A 14371-nucleotide genomic window follows, 5' to 3' on the forward strand; every position below is an offset into this window, starting at 1 on the left:
CCATAGACAGCATAGAACTCTAAGTAATCTAGGGGGAGCCTCTAGCTTCACTTGAGCCTCAGTATCCATTCTGCATTTATTATTTGTCATTTAGAAAGCCAAGTATGCAATCTTCTCCAGCCTTCAGCATCAGGTCAACTTCTGGATTGTAATGCTCATTAATATGTCACAATCATTTAATGTAGTCTTATATATATTCAGCCACATCTGAATCATGCATCGTTAACACCACATATCCCTCAAGTGTAGCGATGGCAATGCATCACTGCACACAATGCTCCTTGGTAGCATTGCACATCATCTGGGATAGGCTGAAGGGGAATTGTGCAGGCGAAGAGCATAAATTCCCTTGCCCAGGTTCTGCCAGTTAAGATAGAAGAGAAGCGGAATGCAGCAACTGATAAATTAATCCAATATACAAAATGGGAAGAAAATTAATCATGCACTGGCCTTTGTTGATACTGGCACATGGAAGTAAATAGCAGTCAAATGCATCAGTCATTTGTGGGATCACTCATCCTCATCTTTATTAACTATGGCATTCAAATATACATAGAACTATTTATGCTTGGTAAAAAGAAAAGAAGTGGTTTCTGTCCTGGTGACTACTTTGCGAATGTTATGTTTCAAATCCCACTTTTTTCACATGTGAACTTCAGATAAACCTTAACTGTAGCAGAGTGGTTTAGAGTGTTGGACTTGTATCTGGGAGACCATCTCCACTCATGCCTTGGTAGCTCGCTGGCTGACCTTGGGCCAATCACACTGTCTCAGCCTAACTACCTTGCAGGGTTGTTGTAAGGATAAAATGGAAGAGGGGAGAATGATGTAAGTCACTCTGAGTTCCCACTGGGGAGAAAGATTGGGTACAAATGAATTAAATATAGAGACAGATACATGTAAAGGTATATGCCAGCATGTGATCTCATTTAATCAAGGGAACTATGTACACATACAACTCCTAGCACTGGGTCCAGCCCAGCATCCTGGCTCTGCCACTGGTCAGATGACTCTGTATAGGTAAAATGTCAGAGGAAATATTCGAATGGTGTGGACTATCTAACTTTTTGCAAGTGTTTATATTAAAATAAGTCACCAGATTAAGCCATGGCCCTTGTAAAATCAAAACATGCACAACTAATATTGTCCTGGTTAATAATTAAATGGTACACATGTGAGTATGAGCACACATGTATGTGCATATTCAGACTGAGAAGATATAGTCTTTAACTATCAGATCCTAATAGAACAGATTTTAATGACCGCAACATCAAAATTAAAAACAATAACAACATAGCTATTTGAAACATATCTATTTAACACATGGGGTGACGGTAGAACCATTTCTTCAGAAGGAAATATACTTCTTCAGTGAGCTTAATGGAGTTTACTCCCATGGACTCAGGACTGCAGGCTCAGACAATCAAAGAAATACAAACTTACCTGAAGATTCTGCCCTTTGACTGTGTAAATCAAGCATATTGTTAGGAAGGAAAAGAACAAGACAGGAGGTTTCATCTTCATTTCTTTACTGAAAAAAGCTCTGTGCTTTTAGCAGGGGATGTGGAAGATGCAGTTTCTGTAAGATAACTCCACCTACTAAAAATCAGATCCAAGAAAATCAAATCCAAGTAAACAGAGAGAAAAAAAATGCGTGCTGCAAATCTCTCATCCCGAAGTACACAACGGCAGCATTATTTCTACCCCTAAGCACAAATCAACAGAATATCCTTTAAAGAAAAGAGCAGAGGTAAAAAAGATAACCCTGAGCAAGAAAAGTTTACCCAAAACAGGAACGTCTACGGATTTCCTCTCACATCTATCAGTTCAAAACAGATGGAAGGAAATCCTTTGTTTTCCTTTGTGTGGAATGAAATAAGCTAACGGTATGTAACTGAGAGATAAAACTGATTGTGTGAACAAGATTTGTTATTCATAATTACATATATATAAAGATAATTATGTAACACAGGGTATATGAAATAAAAACCATTTTTCCCTATCATAAGTATCAAAACACTATCTATAAAATACAACAATACTTGCTCCTATTGGGGTACATTTACATTCAACATTTTAAATTTCAAATTCCATAGCTAATCTGTTTTACATCTACATTATTGATTTGATTTTTACTCCATATTTGGCATTATTATATCTTATTATATATTTTTCCACCTCTACCTACTCAGTGCAGCATTTAAGTAATATATTAGAGCAGTGGTCCCCAACCTTTTTATCACCGGGGACCGGTCAACGCTTGACAATTTTACTGAGGCCTGGATGGGGGGCAGTCTTTTTGCCGAAAGATGTCGCCGCCACCTAAGTCCCTGCTCCACTTGCTTTCCCGCCGTCCGCTGCGGGGCTCTGCCAGCAGCAGCTGCGCAGTGCCATGCCAAGGGGAGCCCCAGCCATAGCGGCTGCTGGAGAGCACCAGAGGTGAGCTGGCAGCAGAGTGGCAGGGCAACCCCAGAGGCAGCAGCCAGGAAGTAGGACGAGGAGGAGTCGCGGACTGGTACCAATTGATCTGCGGACTGGCACCGGTCCCCGGACAGGGGGTTGGGGACCACTGTATTAGAGTATCAAAATGCAGCTGCATGAGTCCTGACAGGGGCTCAATATGGAGCACATATAACAACAGTGCTCACTCAGCTGCACTGGCTCCAGATTGGAGACCAAATCAAATTCAAGGTGCTGATGCTAACCTTTAAAATCCTAAACTGGCTGGGACCAGCGTACATGCCTTTTCCCTTACATATCCCCAAGAGCAGGGGTAGTCAACCTGTAGTCCTCCAGATGTCCATGGACTACAATTCCCATGAGCCCCTGCCAGCATTTGCTGGCAGGGGCTCATGGGAATTGTAGTCCATGGACATCTGGAGGACCACAGATTGACTATCCCTGCCCAAGAGTACTGAGATCCTCAGAACATCTGCTCAGGGTCCCTGGACAAAAAGAGGTGAAGCTAGCCTCTACCAGAGGCTGGGCTTCTTCAGCCCTGACCCCAGCCTGATAGAATGGACTCCCACAAGAGACCAGGGCCAGGTGGGACCCAAACCAGTTCCACTGGGCCTGTAAAACAGAGCTATTCCCCCAGGATTATGGTCAAGGCCAGAAATAACATCTACCATATAAAGCTGGCCTCATCACAGGGAGAGGGCGGGAGAAGAAATACTGAAGATCAGCTCCAGCCACAATCTTCCCTGTTGGGATTTTAGTCAGGGACATAAATTATGTTTAAATTGTGTTTAAATTTTAATTTTTGGAAGGGCAGGATACAAATAAATGTTTATTATTAGCTTTATTAAAATCTGTAATATAATAAAAAGGTAGAGGTATTTCTGCTCAGGATCCACTTTATATTCTCATACTGCTTTTGTATCACAATACATTTATATGCATTCCAATATACTTATATAGTTTCTAAGCAATTTCTTATTCTGAGTTTGTCTTCTGCTTGCATAATAAACACCCGATCTCTCCTCAAATTTTGAAATTGATCTGTTTTTCAAATAGGTAATTTTGCCATTACTGCATAATTGGCAGGTGCTTTCTCAGTTCCGCAGGGCCTGCAAAACGGAGCTCTTCCGCCAGGTCTTTGGTTGAGGCTGGGACTAGGAACAACTGGGGCCAACATGATACCACTCCATGACCCCCTACCTTGTGATGACTGGCAGTAGGATGGGGGAGGAATGGGGCTAGGGTTGGGCACTTTGGTGCCCGAAGTGGCTGGTCTCTCCCAGCGCAGCCAGCGTCGCAGTATGGGAGAGGAGGCGTGGGTATCAGTGCACAGTGGGTGCACTGACGCTCGCGCCTCCCCCCCCCATGGCGTGGCACTGGCTGTGCCAGGAGAGACTGGCTGCTTTGGGCGCTGAAGCGCCCAACCCTAATGAGGGCTATCCCACCTGTTTTATGATATTACGGGTTGTGACTGTTTTATTGGGGGTTTTACTTTGTTTTATGTAACCCACCATGAGTCTATGGAGAGTGGTGGGATATAAATTGAAACAACAAACAAACAAACAAACAAACAAATACATATTTTTCCCTTTCTTCTAACCTTGGGCAGACATCTGATTTCCAGTTTCCTGCATCAATGATTCTAGCCTCTGTTACCATGTATTCAAATATCTCTTCCAATAGTCTTGGCAATTTATTTATTATCAGATGCCCTTCCATGACTGAACAATTTGATCTCCTCAGTGTTGTTGTTATTCATGTTGTGTTATGATTGTTACCTGATAAATTGTTGTGATGTTCTATTGAAATTTGTATAATGTTATAGATTGTTATAATGTTCCATATAAATTTATGCAATGTTCCATGTAAAATGCTGAGAGCCGTAAAGAATAGGCGGCATAAAAATCCAAACAAACAAATAAATAAATATTCCTGACAGCATTTTTTAGATTCCGTGGGGAATTTAAATGTTAATATATTCTTCATTTTGCCATGTATTTCCTTTAAAAAAATTTTCCTTCTTACAAGTTCACCACATTTGGTATAAAGTTCTGTCTGTGTCCTGACATTACCAACATTTTCTTTAATAGTTCTTTGTCTATTTTCTCAATATCTTTTGGATTAATGTACCATTAGATGGGGTAGATGGGGAAGAAATGGAGATTGTGACAGATTTTATTTTCCTGGGCTCCAAGATGACTGCAGATGCAGACTGCAGCAAAGAAATCAAAAGACGCTTGCTCCTGGGTAGGAAAGCTATGGCAAATCTAGACAGCATCCTAAAAAGCAGAGACATCACCCTGCCAACAAAAGTGTGCTTAGTCAAGGCTATGGTCTTCCCAGTTGCAATCTATGGCTGCGAAAGTTGGACCATAAGGAAGGCCGAGCGTCAAAGAATCGAGGCTTTTGAACTCTGGTGCTGGAGAAGACTCTTGCGAGTCCCTTGGACTGCAAGGCGAACAAACTGGTCAGTCCTAGAGGAGATCAGCCCGGACTGCTCTTTAGAAGGCCAGATCCTGAAGATGAAACTCAAATACTTTGGCCACCTCATGAGAAGGAAGGACTCCCTGGAGAAGAGCCTAATGCTGGGAGCGATCGAGGGCAAAAGAAGAAGGGGACGACAGAGAATGAGGTGGCTGGATGGAGTCACTGAAGCAGTAGGTGCAAACTTAAATGGACTCCGGGGAACAGCAGAGGACAGGAAGGCCTGGAGGATCATTGTCCATGGGATCGCGGTGGGTCGGACACGACTTCGCACCTAACAACAACAACCATTTGAAAAACATTTTATACCATTTTTTTCTTAATGTCTGACTGGCTGTGAATTTAATTTCTTTTTCCCATAATAATTCCCATTTGTGCATAGGTATTTGCTCTCTAAAATTCTGTATCCATTTAACCATACATGTTTTTCTCTGCTATTTCAAACTGAAACAATAACTTGTATATCCATTGTAATAAGTGATCTTTTTATTTTGTAATCAGCTGTAATCAGATTTGTTATTGATCCTAAAGGTACATTAATGTGGAACATGGGGTTGCACTTACCTGTAACTGTTGTTTAGTGAATGGCCTTCTGTGCCAGCACACATGGAACTGAATGATTGCAGACCAGTCACAGAAAAGAGCTTCCAAGCTTTTTGGGGAAAGCCTCTAGATTCTGGTGTGCTCGTCCCCCCAAAACCACATAATCTGAGGAATGTGGGGACTTTTAATCCCTTCTTGATGGTCAGGGTGTTTTCAGATATCAAAATTAGACAACAGAGTCCCAGTGGTGAACTGTTGCACCAGGGAGATTTTGACTTGAACATTGTTGTTATCAATGGATGTTTAGCTCAGAGGAGACACCAAACATTGGGGTTGGGCAGGGAGGTTTAGTTACCTCAGCATTTGGGCTATTATTCTGTGGTGATGGCCAATTCTGAGGGCAGCTTGAACAGTATTGACTCAACAGCGATATGGCCAGACTACAATGTGAGTGTTTGGCTTTCTTTTTAGCCTTTTCCAGGGGTGGTTCCTGTTATGTCTGTGGGCATTTGGCCACTGATGCAAATGAGGGCTTCTGCCAGCCAAGGAACTAACCAATCAAAAGAAACTGATTAGAGCCAATTGGATTGCCCTGCTTAGGGCCAATCAGAGGCAGCAGCTGGCTGCCTGAAACGTATAAAAGTGCACGAGTTTGCCTGTTTTTCTCTGTTCAGTAGTTGTAGTCTATTGCTGGAGTTGCTAAATGAAAAGAGCTGTTCCGAAGAACTGGAGTCTGTGATCGCTGAACCTGCAGACTTAATAGTTCCGATGCTGATCTCAGGGTGGAAATTTGAGTTTGTGGCTCCAATAATGAGGCATCCACAAATTGGGCACATGGCTGTATTGTGAGCCTTAGGAGGCATAAGGAATAATCATCATTTGGGGTCAATTTCACTCTGCACTCCCCACACTTCTTAAATGGAGCCATCCTGACACTTTGGAATTTGAGGTCTTCACTCTTCTCCGTGAAAAACCTCGTTATTTTATTTCTGAGTCCCATGAAGCAGCAATTTAGAAGCACATTTTCTCCTAACAGCAACAAGAAGAGAACTGAGGGAAGTTCCCCATCTCTGTCATGTGACCCTTTGGGAAGGAAAAGAGACCTCTACAGAAGTCCCTTCAAATATCTGTCCCTTCAGATGTCTTTTTGGTCCTAAAACTCAAAGAACATTTAAAATGAAGGCAATCTGAGTCCCTCAAAGATGCTAAAATTGCCATGGTATATAAATCAAGGAGTGCAGAATTCTTCCGGGAAGGGTTAGAGAGAGAGAAGCACTGCTTTCAGAAGTGTATAGACCTAGTTGGAAGACATGTTGAGAAATACATTTTGATATTTTTGTTTAATGAAGGTTCCTATGATTTTGTAGCACTATTTTTTGATTTACCCTCATACATAATTTACTTTCACTGAATCATCACAACTGATTGGCCAGGATCCAAGGAGAATTGGCCATCACCAGGAGAACTGAGCATTTTTCTTAAGCAGCACAGCAGTTGATTTTTGAAATTGCAGGGATTTTCTCTCCCTTCTCAAACTCACTCTTTACAGATGAATATATAACTGATTCTCTCATAATAGAGGTGTTATCAGAACTAACATTATTTAGAGAGGTAGTTCTTGGGCAGGTTCCAGTCCACTCTGCTTTGTTTCCATATTCACCATTCAGGTCTGGTTATCACAGAAGTAAAAAACAAAAACCCATCCATGTCCTCATGATCATACATACTCCTTTGACAACTTAGTGCTTGTTTTTAGTCCTTTGTCAGTTTTCTTGAGTATCCCTGAAAGATGGGGCCTGTAATTCTAAAATAAGCTGCTATAGGACTTTACAAAACAACCAAAAGATGTAGAACATCACCAAAAAAAAAGTCATAATTTTCTAACATCCCTATACTTGCATAAACATAAAAAGTTAAGGCCACCTAAATTGCTTATACTATGTTGTACTTTGCTCAGTTAAGTGCAGTTCTTCTGTGGAAGAATCCCCTCTTCTACTGCTGAAAGGCTCCTTGGGGTGGAGGGAGGGTCCACATGCAGCTGCATAAAGCAGTAGAATGTAACCCACTATGGTCATCCATAAGCATGTGCTTAAAGAGTTACATGAGTCAATGGGGAAAAGGGTATGAAACTATTGGACATATGTACTAATAGTAGACTTGTCCACATACAATATAACCTGATAGACAGTGTGCATATTTTGCAATAACAGGATGTGGGCCGTACAAAAATGAAAGAACAAATGTTTTTTTTTGCTGCTCAGTCTTATGCCCTGCAATGATGACCTTTCTCTCTTTCCAACTCTTATATCGGTTTTCTACTTATTTTGTAGATCTCTAGCATGTGTCTTTTTTTTTGCTCAAAAAACAAATGTTTTAGCTTTGCCTCATAAGGTAAATATACTGATTATACTTTTCTGCATTTCTTGAGTTTTCAACATACCTTGGGATGTGACAATAGAAACTGAAGAATAGAAACATACAGCCTGAACTCTTGTTTATTTAGAATATTTACAAGGCTACCTTACCACACATACTTCCTCATGCTATAAACCCTTTAGAAAACTCATTTGAATATTACTACTGGCTATTATTGGCAATGGTGTTTGTAATGATGTTTATATGAAAGGTGTTTGTACTCACTGGATGGTTGTAATTCAAAACAAGGACTACAATCAGGATAACTTGTCAGAATTTGGAGAATTGGAAATAAAGAAGTGAGAACTGAACCTCTTTCAGCTTTTGAGCTTTCATCAAAAACATCAATTGTATTACATGGTCTATATACACAGATTGGCTGTTTACTCTTTAGTTGGTATTTTATATTTGTGTATTCTCTTGGGTTTGTGTGTCTTCATATTTCTTGCCATTAGTATCAAGGATTGTTCAGCTGTAAATGCAGCTTTTCTCTTCAGTAGTGGGAACTACTACAGCAGAACAGTAAAACACATTCTGCATGCATAAATTACTCCCCCATGTGAACATGAATGTTATTTGGTTCTTGGTGCTCCCCCCCCCCTTAACCCTCAACCAAAAAATAACCAAAATGCTTGAGAAAAGATCAATATGTAGTTAAACATTTACAGCCTTCATTTTTAGATCCAGGCAGTTTCCTGCAATTTAAATCTTGTGCTTATGTATTCTTGACAAAAATTAAAGACTGCCAAGACTTATGGTATACCATAAAATATGTATTACATTGTGTGTATTTTCTCTGGTCTACAAATTCCTTAGATCAGAAAGATTGGAAAACCCCTAATTCTGAATCTTAAGAGAGACTGTTTCATAATAGCCTGATTGCTTACGTTATCTAGAGCCGACAATGAAAAAGGGTATAATGAAGGATGAGCTAACCAAATTACAGCTCAGCTTCATTATTGCAAAACAAAGTATTCTAACGCAGAATTGGCTGCTGTATTTAATTGCATGAATGTGTGCCTGTGACTGTCTCATTAGCAACACAAATCAAGAACGTGCTTACGAGAACAGTTCCCATAGAGATGACAGTAACGAGATTGTTCAGGTTGACGTCTCTGGATGTCTATTGGTTCATATAGTGCATTGCACACTGTTTTGCAGTAGCCTATGGGCTTTATATGTTTTTAATACTTTTTTTTTAGGATTGTGTACAATAAAAGTTATATAATTTTAACATTAATACAGACATTCAACCTTTGAAGGTCTTGGCTGTTATCAGTTAGGTTTTTATGGTTCCATCTCTGGATGTAGACTAACTCTCTGTTCCTTAAAACATTGCTGTATCTTTGGAAAGTGTATCCATTCATGGAGCTGAAAACCAGCAGGATAAATAAAACAATCAACAGCTAGATTCAGTCATGTTGGCCTGAAGCAACAGAACAAAGTTTGGATCCAGTGGCACCTTTAAGACCAGTAAAGTTTAATTCTTAGATGAAGCTATAATTCTGGATATCTGAAGTAGTGTGCATACACATGAAAGCTTATACCCAGAATTAAACTTTGTTGGATTTAAAGGCTCCACTGGATTCAAACTTTATTTGCTGATAATTACCAAATAATATTAACATACACCACACACCCATGGAATATTCCTTATCATAGTTACAGGGCATATAAATCTTACCTAGATGTTTATGGCAATTGTAGTTTATATACAAGAGATTCCACCATAAGAAATATTCTTACATTTTGAAATTAGTTGCCTAAAATTTAAATACATTAATGCTAATATTCAATCAGGTTACAGCCATTTACAGCTGGAAAACAATACATTTAAATAAAACAGGGAAATTTACATTTGGAGATCAAAGTTCTTTTTTTGTTTGTTTTGAGAAAAGTAATTGTTCATTGGTATTTTTCTCCACTGTAACTATTTAAAGTTTACACCATATCACTTCAGATTTTCTTTTCACTGCTCCATTATGTAGCCTCTTAAAATATATTTTGATCCAACTCAAGAGTTCACAAAGAAATAAACATTAAAACCATTTAGATAAACACCAACCATTTCATACACTCAAAAAGCATTTAAAATACAAATATATAAAAACTAGCAAGAAAGCCCAATGAAACCAGGAATGCAATGGACGTTAGGACCCAGGGGACACCGGCAGACACAGATCTCTCTCTCTGTCTCTCTCTCTTCCTCGCAGCAGGAACCATAGCAGGTAATCAGGGCTGGTTTGTGGTTTGGCAGGGCTCTCTGTGTCTCTGTTTCTCTCTCTCATGTGCTGGCTCCTGCAGCGTCTGAGAGCAAAGTGAATAGTGTCCAGGGAGGGAGGGCGGGAGCTGTAGGTGCAGGGCCAATCAGGGTGCGGCCAGCTTTCCTGGCTACACCCTGATTGACCCCCAGGGTTGTTTCACAAATATTAAGAGGAACAATGAATAAGGATATAATAACACAATTACAATAAAATGCTTATAAATGCACAACCAGGAAGGGGCTTTAATAAAGTTAGTAAGGGAACACCAGACAAAAATGTTTTCACTTGCCAGTATAAGACATTGATACAGAGGAAGACCGACAAATCTCCCTGGGCAGGGAGTTCCAACATTTCAGTACTATGACCAAGATGGCCTGATGTAGGAATCGGTCGAGAACGTGGCCATCTGGGCGGTGTACTAAGGTAGCCAGGAATTTGGGAGTGATTCTGGATGCCTCACTTTCCATGGAGGCTCAGGTGACTAAGGTAGCCCAGATGGCGTTTCTCCATCTACGCCAAGCTTGGCTACTAGTGCCCTACCTGCCCCCGGAACACCTGGCCACTGTGATTCATGCAACAGATTAGACTTGCTCTATGCAGGCCTACCCTTGTCCCTAACCCGGAAGTTACAGCTGGTACAGAACGCAGCTACACGGGTCCTCACTAAATCATCTTGGAAGTCCCATTTTCAGCCTCTGCTGAAGCAGCTGCACTGGTTGCCTGTTTGTTACCGGATTAGGTTCAAGGTTTTGGTATTAACCTTCAAGGCTATATGAGACTTGAGTCCTGCATACTTGAGGGAACGCCGATCTCCTTATGCCCCCCCTCCCCGCAGGGCACTTCGCTCTGCGGGTAAGAATCTGCTGATGATCGCAGGACCCTGGGAGGCATGCCTGGCCTCGACAAGGGCCAGGGCCTTTTTGGTCCTGGCCCCTACCTGGTGGAATGAGCTCCCTGAAGAGCTGCAGGCTCTGTCGGAGCTCGCTGAGTTCTGCAGGGCCTGCAAAACAGAGCTTTTCCGCCAGGCTTTTGTCTGAGGCCGGGTGGTGGCCTGGGGGCTAAGATTGGGCCCCTCTCCCCGGAGGGGGAGGCCAGTATTAGACTGACCTGGTTCCCCAGAATGTTCCACTCTATACCCAATTATCTATCTGCTCCCTTCTGCTCATCCAGTAGGCCTGTATGGGAATAGTTTTTTCTTAATTGCCATCATTGTGACTGAGTCATTGTTTTAATGGGGAATTATAATGGTTTTAATGTTCTGTATTTGTATTGAAATACTGTGAGCTGCCGCTAGCCGGTTTCTGAGAGCGGCAGTCATACAAATCAAATAAAATAATAATAATGTTGGATTGCTACCCATCTAGCTTCAAACAGGGCCTCTGAAAGTGACTGGAGAGGTCAATAGGTAGCCATCACAGGCCCTTATAGGGCTTTATCAGTACCTTAAATTGGGCCCTGAAGCAAACTGGGAGCCATTGTAGATGAAAAAAGACTGTTCCAAATACTTGAATCAGTATTCGAGGCACAGTATTCAGTATCAATTGAAGCTTCCAGGCAGTCGTCAAGGGCAGCCTCACATAGAGTACAAAACAGTAATGTCAACTTCCACCTGTTTATCTAACAAGAGACCTAAATCTAGCACCACTTCTCAAGCTACAAATCTGCTCCTTTAGGGGGGAGTATAATTCCATGTAGAACAGGAAAATCTCAATTCCTGGGCCTGACCTTTCCCTCACCAGTAGCAATAGTGTTTGATAAAGCTGCTATACTGTCATATAATACTAGATAAAGGTAGAAACTGAAGGAATCCTGAAAGTTAAAGTTTTTGATTTTTAAAGAATGCAAACAGCGCCCAAGATGTTTGATAACAGTAAGTGTCTTATTTAGTATGAATATCAGATGGCCTACATATAGCTCTATGGGAATAGGTCCTTTTATGTAAGCTGCTGGGCAGCTCAGTTTGAATTTCAAAAAAGGGCTATTTTCAAGCCTAAGCACAAAATATTTTAACAATCTGCAACTCATTGTTCTTGCAAGTGTACTTGTCTAAAACAACCCTTCATATAAGTAAACATCATCTAGCTTGATCTTTTCCCTCAAGCGTTTTTGTGCTAAAATGAACCCTTCATGGTATTTATTTGTATCAGATTCTCTTTACTTTTCCCTTGAGGTTTCTCTTCATAGGCCAATGGTCTATTTGGAAGAGAAATGTATTGCTGACCTGCAATATGATCAAAGTGCATGGAAAATGACAGCACTGTAAAAACATATCTAAAAAAGAACCAAAGTGAGAAGAGCAATTGTGTCAAATTTCAGTTTATTTGGACTGAGAAAACTGGCAACAGAAACAGTGTTCTGAAATACAAATGCACCATTATTTGCCAGCAACAAGGGCACTCTTGTCAATCCTGACCAGTCTTCATGTCTGTGATGATAAAATGAAAAATTGGTAACTTTCCCAACTGTGAAAAGTGTTTGTCAGATGCAAAAGCAGCATTCGATTAAAGGGTAAATTTTGCCATCACATTCATGAACAACAAACAAAATTCAGTTTGACATATCATAAAAAGACAAATGTACAAATTATCTGAAGGCTCATTAAATAATTGTTAGCAGCATAGGCAATAAAATACATCTTGTACAAAGAACATTGCACTTTGACATAGCACAAGCATCTTTTGTTGCCATTATTTACACATTTTATGTATCGAATAGCAAGACTGATATATGTATATATATATATATATTTTATATATTTACAAAAACACAGTGGAAACATAACAGCCCTAAATGAAATTTTGTTTATTTTGACTCCTTTTTGCCCATACAGTTGCCTCAGATGCTTAATTAGGAATCCTGAATATAGAGTTACATAAAAATAGAGTTTAAAAAATTCCATTTAACTCATTAGCAGATTAAACTACAATATTAAAAACTCTTCACTGCACAAGGAACTTTAATGGTGATATACAGGCAAGCTTCAATGCAACATTGTTTTTTGCTGTGAGAAGAACGCCAATCCCTGCTTAATTCAATACTGTGCTTTAATTCATAATCTTCCAAACAGTCCTTTAGCTCTGCAACAATAACCAAAATATCTATTTTAAAATAATACCTTAAACAAAACTACCCAGTAAGCTCCAAAGGTAGTTCTCGGCCACATAAGATCTCCCACTGCCTAGCAAGTAGAGAGATTAGTTTTTCACGACTTTCTGCACTCGGGATAAAAACACACCACAGGATCTCTCGATTGCTGCTGACTTCCTGTGCGGCCTGCTCTTTTGGAAAACTGACGACATTGCCAAAGTGATCAAGGGTCAGGTTCTGCATGAGATCTAGATTCTGAACATCATCAAAAACGAACGTGAGAGCCTGAGGGTATGTCTGATAGCCCATGAGCACTCTATCTAAATCACGAATCCTTCTCCCATCTGCAAGTTGATACTTATCTTTCTTTGGTGGCTCCTTGGCAAATTCAGGTAGTGGGTAACCAATGTAATCCTCATCAAAGAGAAACAAATCTGAACTGGTTAAGATCAGGGTTTTAGGTTGTAGGGAGCTGTTGGACTGAACAGGTCCTCCTGCAGCATTCACTTGAAATGCCAACACATAGAGGAGTATGTTTAGAGACTGGAAGTTTACCACACTGTTCATCTTCTCTGCAACCAAAAAGGCAAGGTCCCCAATTTCTTCTTCGTTGGGATATATAAACTTGACTCTGCTGGAGTGAATCAGCTCATAGTTTTCCATTTTTCCTGCAAGCAAAAGTTACAGATGATTGTGCCTTGCATTTATTAGTCACATACTGGCATCTCACCTCTGCTGTGAACTCACTGGATGGCCGTCTACAAATTAACCTCTTCCAGCCTCAGCCTCTTCCCCATTTGAGGAGATTACTGGTGTGATGCCAGGCTTGTGGAGGCACTCCGAACATTAGAAAGTACTACGTGTTAAGTATAATGAAAAATAGTGATACGTTGGAAATTGCCTGATTTTCTGAAATAACCTAGTAGTGACCATCACAAATTTCAGGAAGCTCACTTTTTAACCAATAAGTAAATACATGCAAATGAAACAAGTATTATCCAATTAAAAATATCTTTTTACTTCCGCCACCAATTTCTGCTTCAGACTCCTGATTTCAGCTGATTGCAGAATCTTTTTAATAAGGTAGAGAGAAGATGGCAACTTCTGTGGTGGCAGAT

The 14371-nt window shown here is 40.4% G+C and overlaps 2 protein-coding genes across 3 annotated transcripts in view; both read right to left on the minus strand.

Annotated features, from left to right (window-relative positions):
* Positions 1–1735, minus strand: part of STAB1 (stabilin 1) — a 121113-nt gene extending 119378 nt beyond the window's left edge. Inside the window, exon 1 of one of the 2 annotated variants that reach the window (XR_013229068.1) lies at positions 1444–1735. Coding sequence is in view for 1 of the 2 variants with exons in the window: in XM_077325813.1 (XP_077181928.1) it covers positions 1444–1524 (81 nt within the window). In the remaining variant the exon portion in view is untranslated. The remainder of the gene's footprint in view (positions 1–1443) is intronic. The other variant, XM_077325813.1, reaches the window with a different exon arrangement.
* Positions 1736–12466: 10731 nt separating this feature from the next.
* NISCH (nischarin) overlaps positions 12467–14371 on the minus strand; it is a 48487-nt gene continuing 46582 nt past the window's right edge. Inside the window, exon 21 of the mRNA XM_077325815.1 lies at positions 12467–13921. Coding sequence (XP_077181930.1) covers positions 13293–13921 — 629 coding nt within the window. The 3' untranslated portion in view covers positions 12467–13292. The remainder of the gene's footprint in view (positions 13922–14371) is intronic.

Source organism: Paroedura picta, chromosome 3 (assembly GCF_049243985.1).
Source record: "Paroedura picta isolate Pp20150507F chromosome 3, Ppicta_v3.0, whole genome shotgun sequence".
NCBI lineage: Eukaryota > Metazoa > Chordata > Lepidosauria > Squamata > Gekkonidae > Paroedura > Paroedura picta.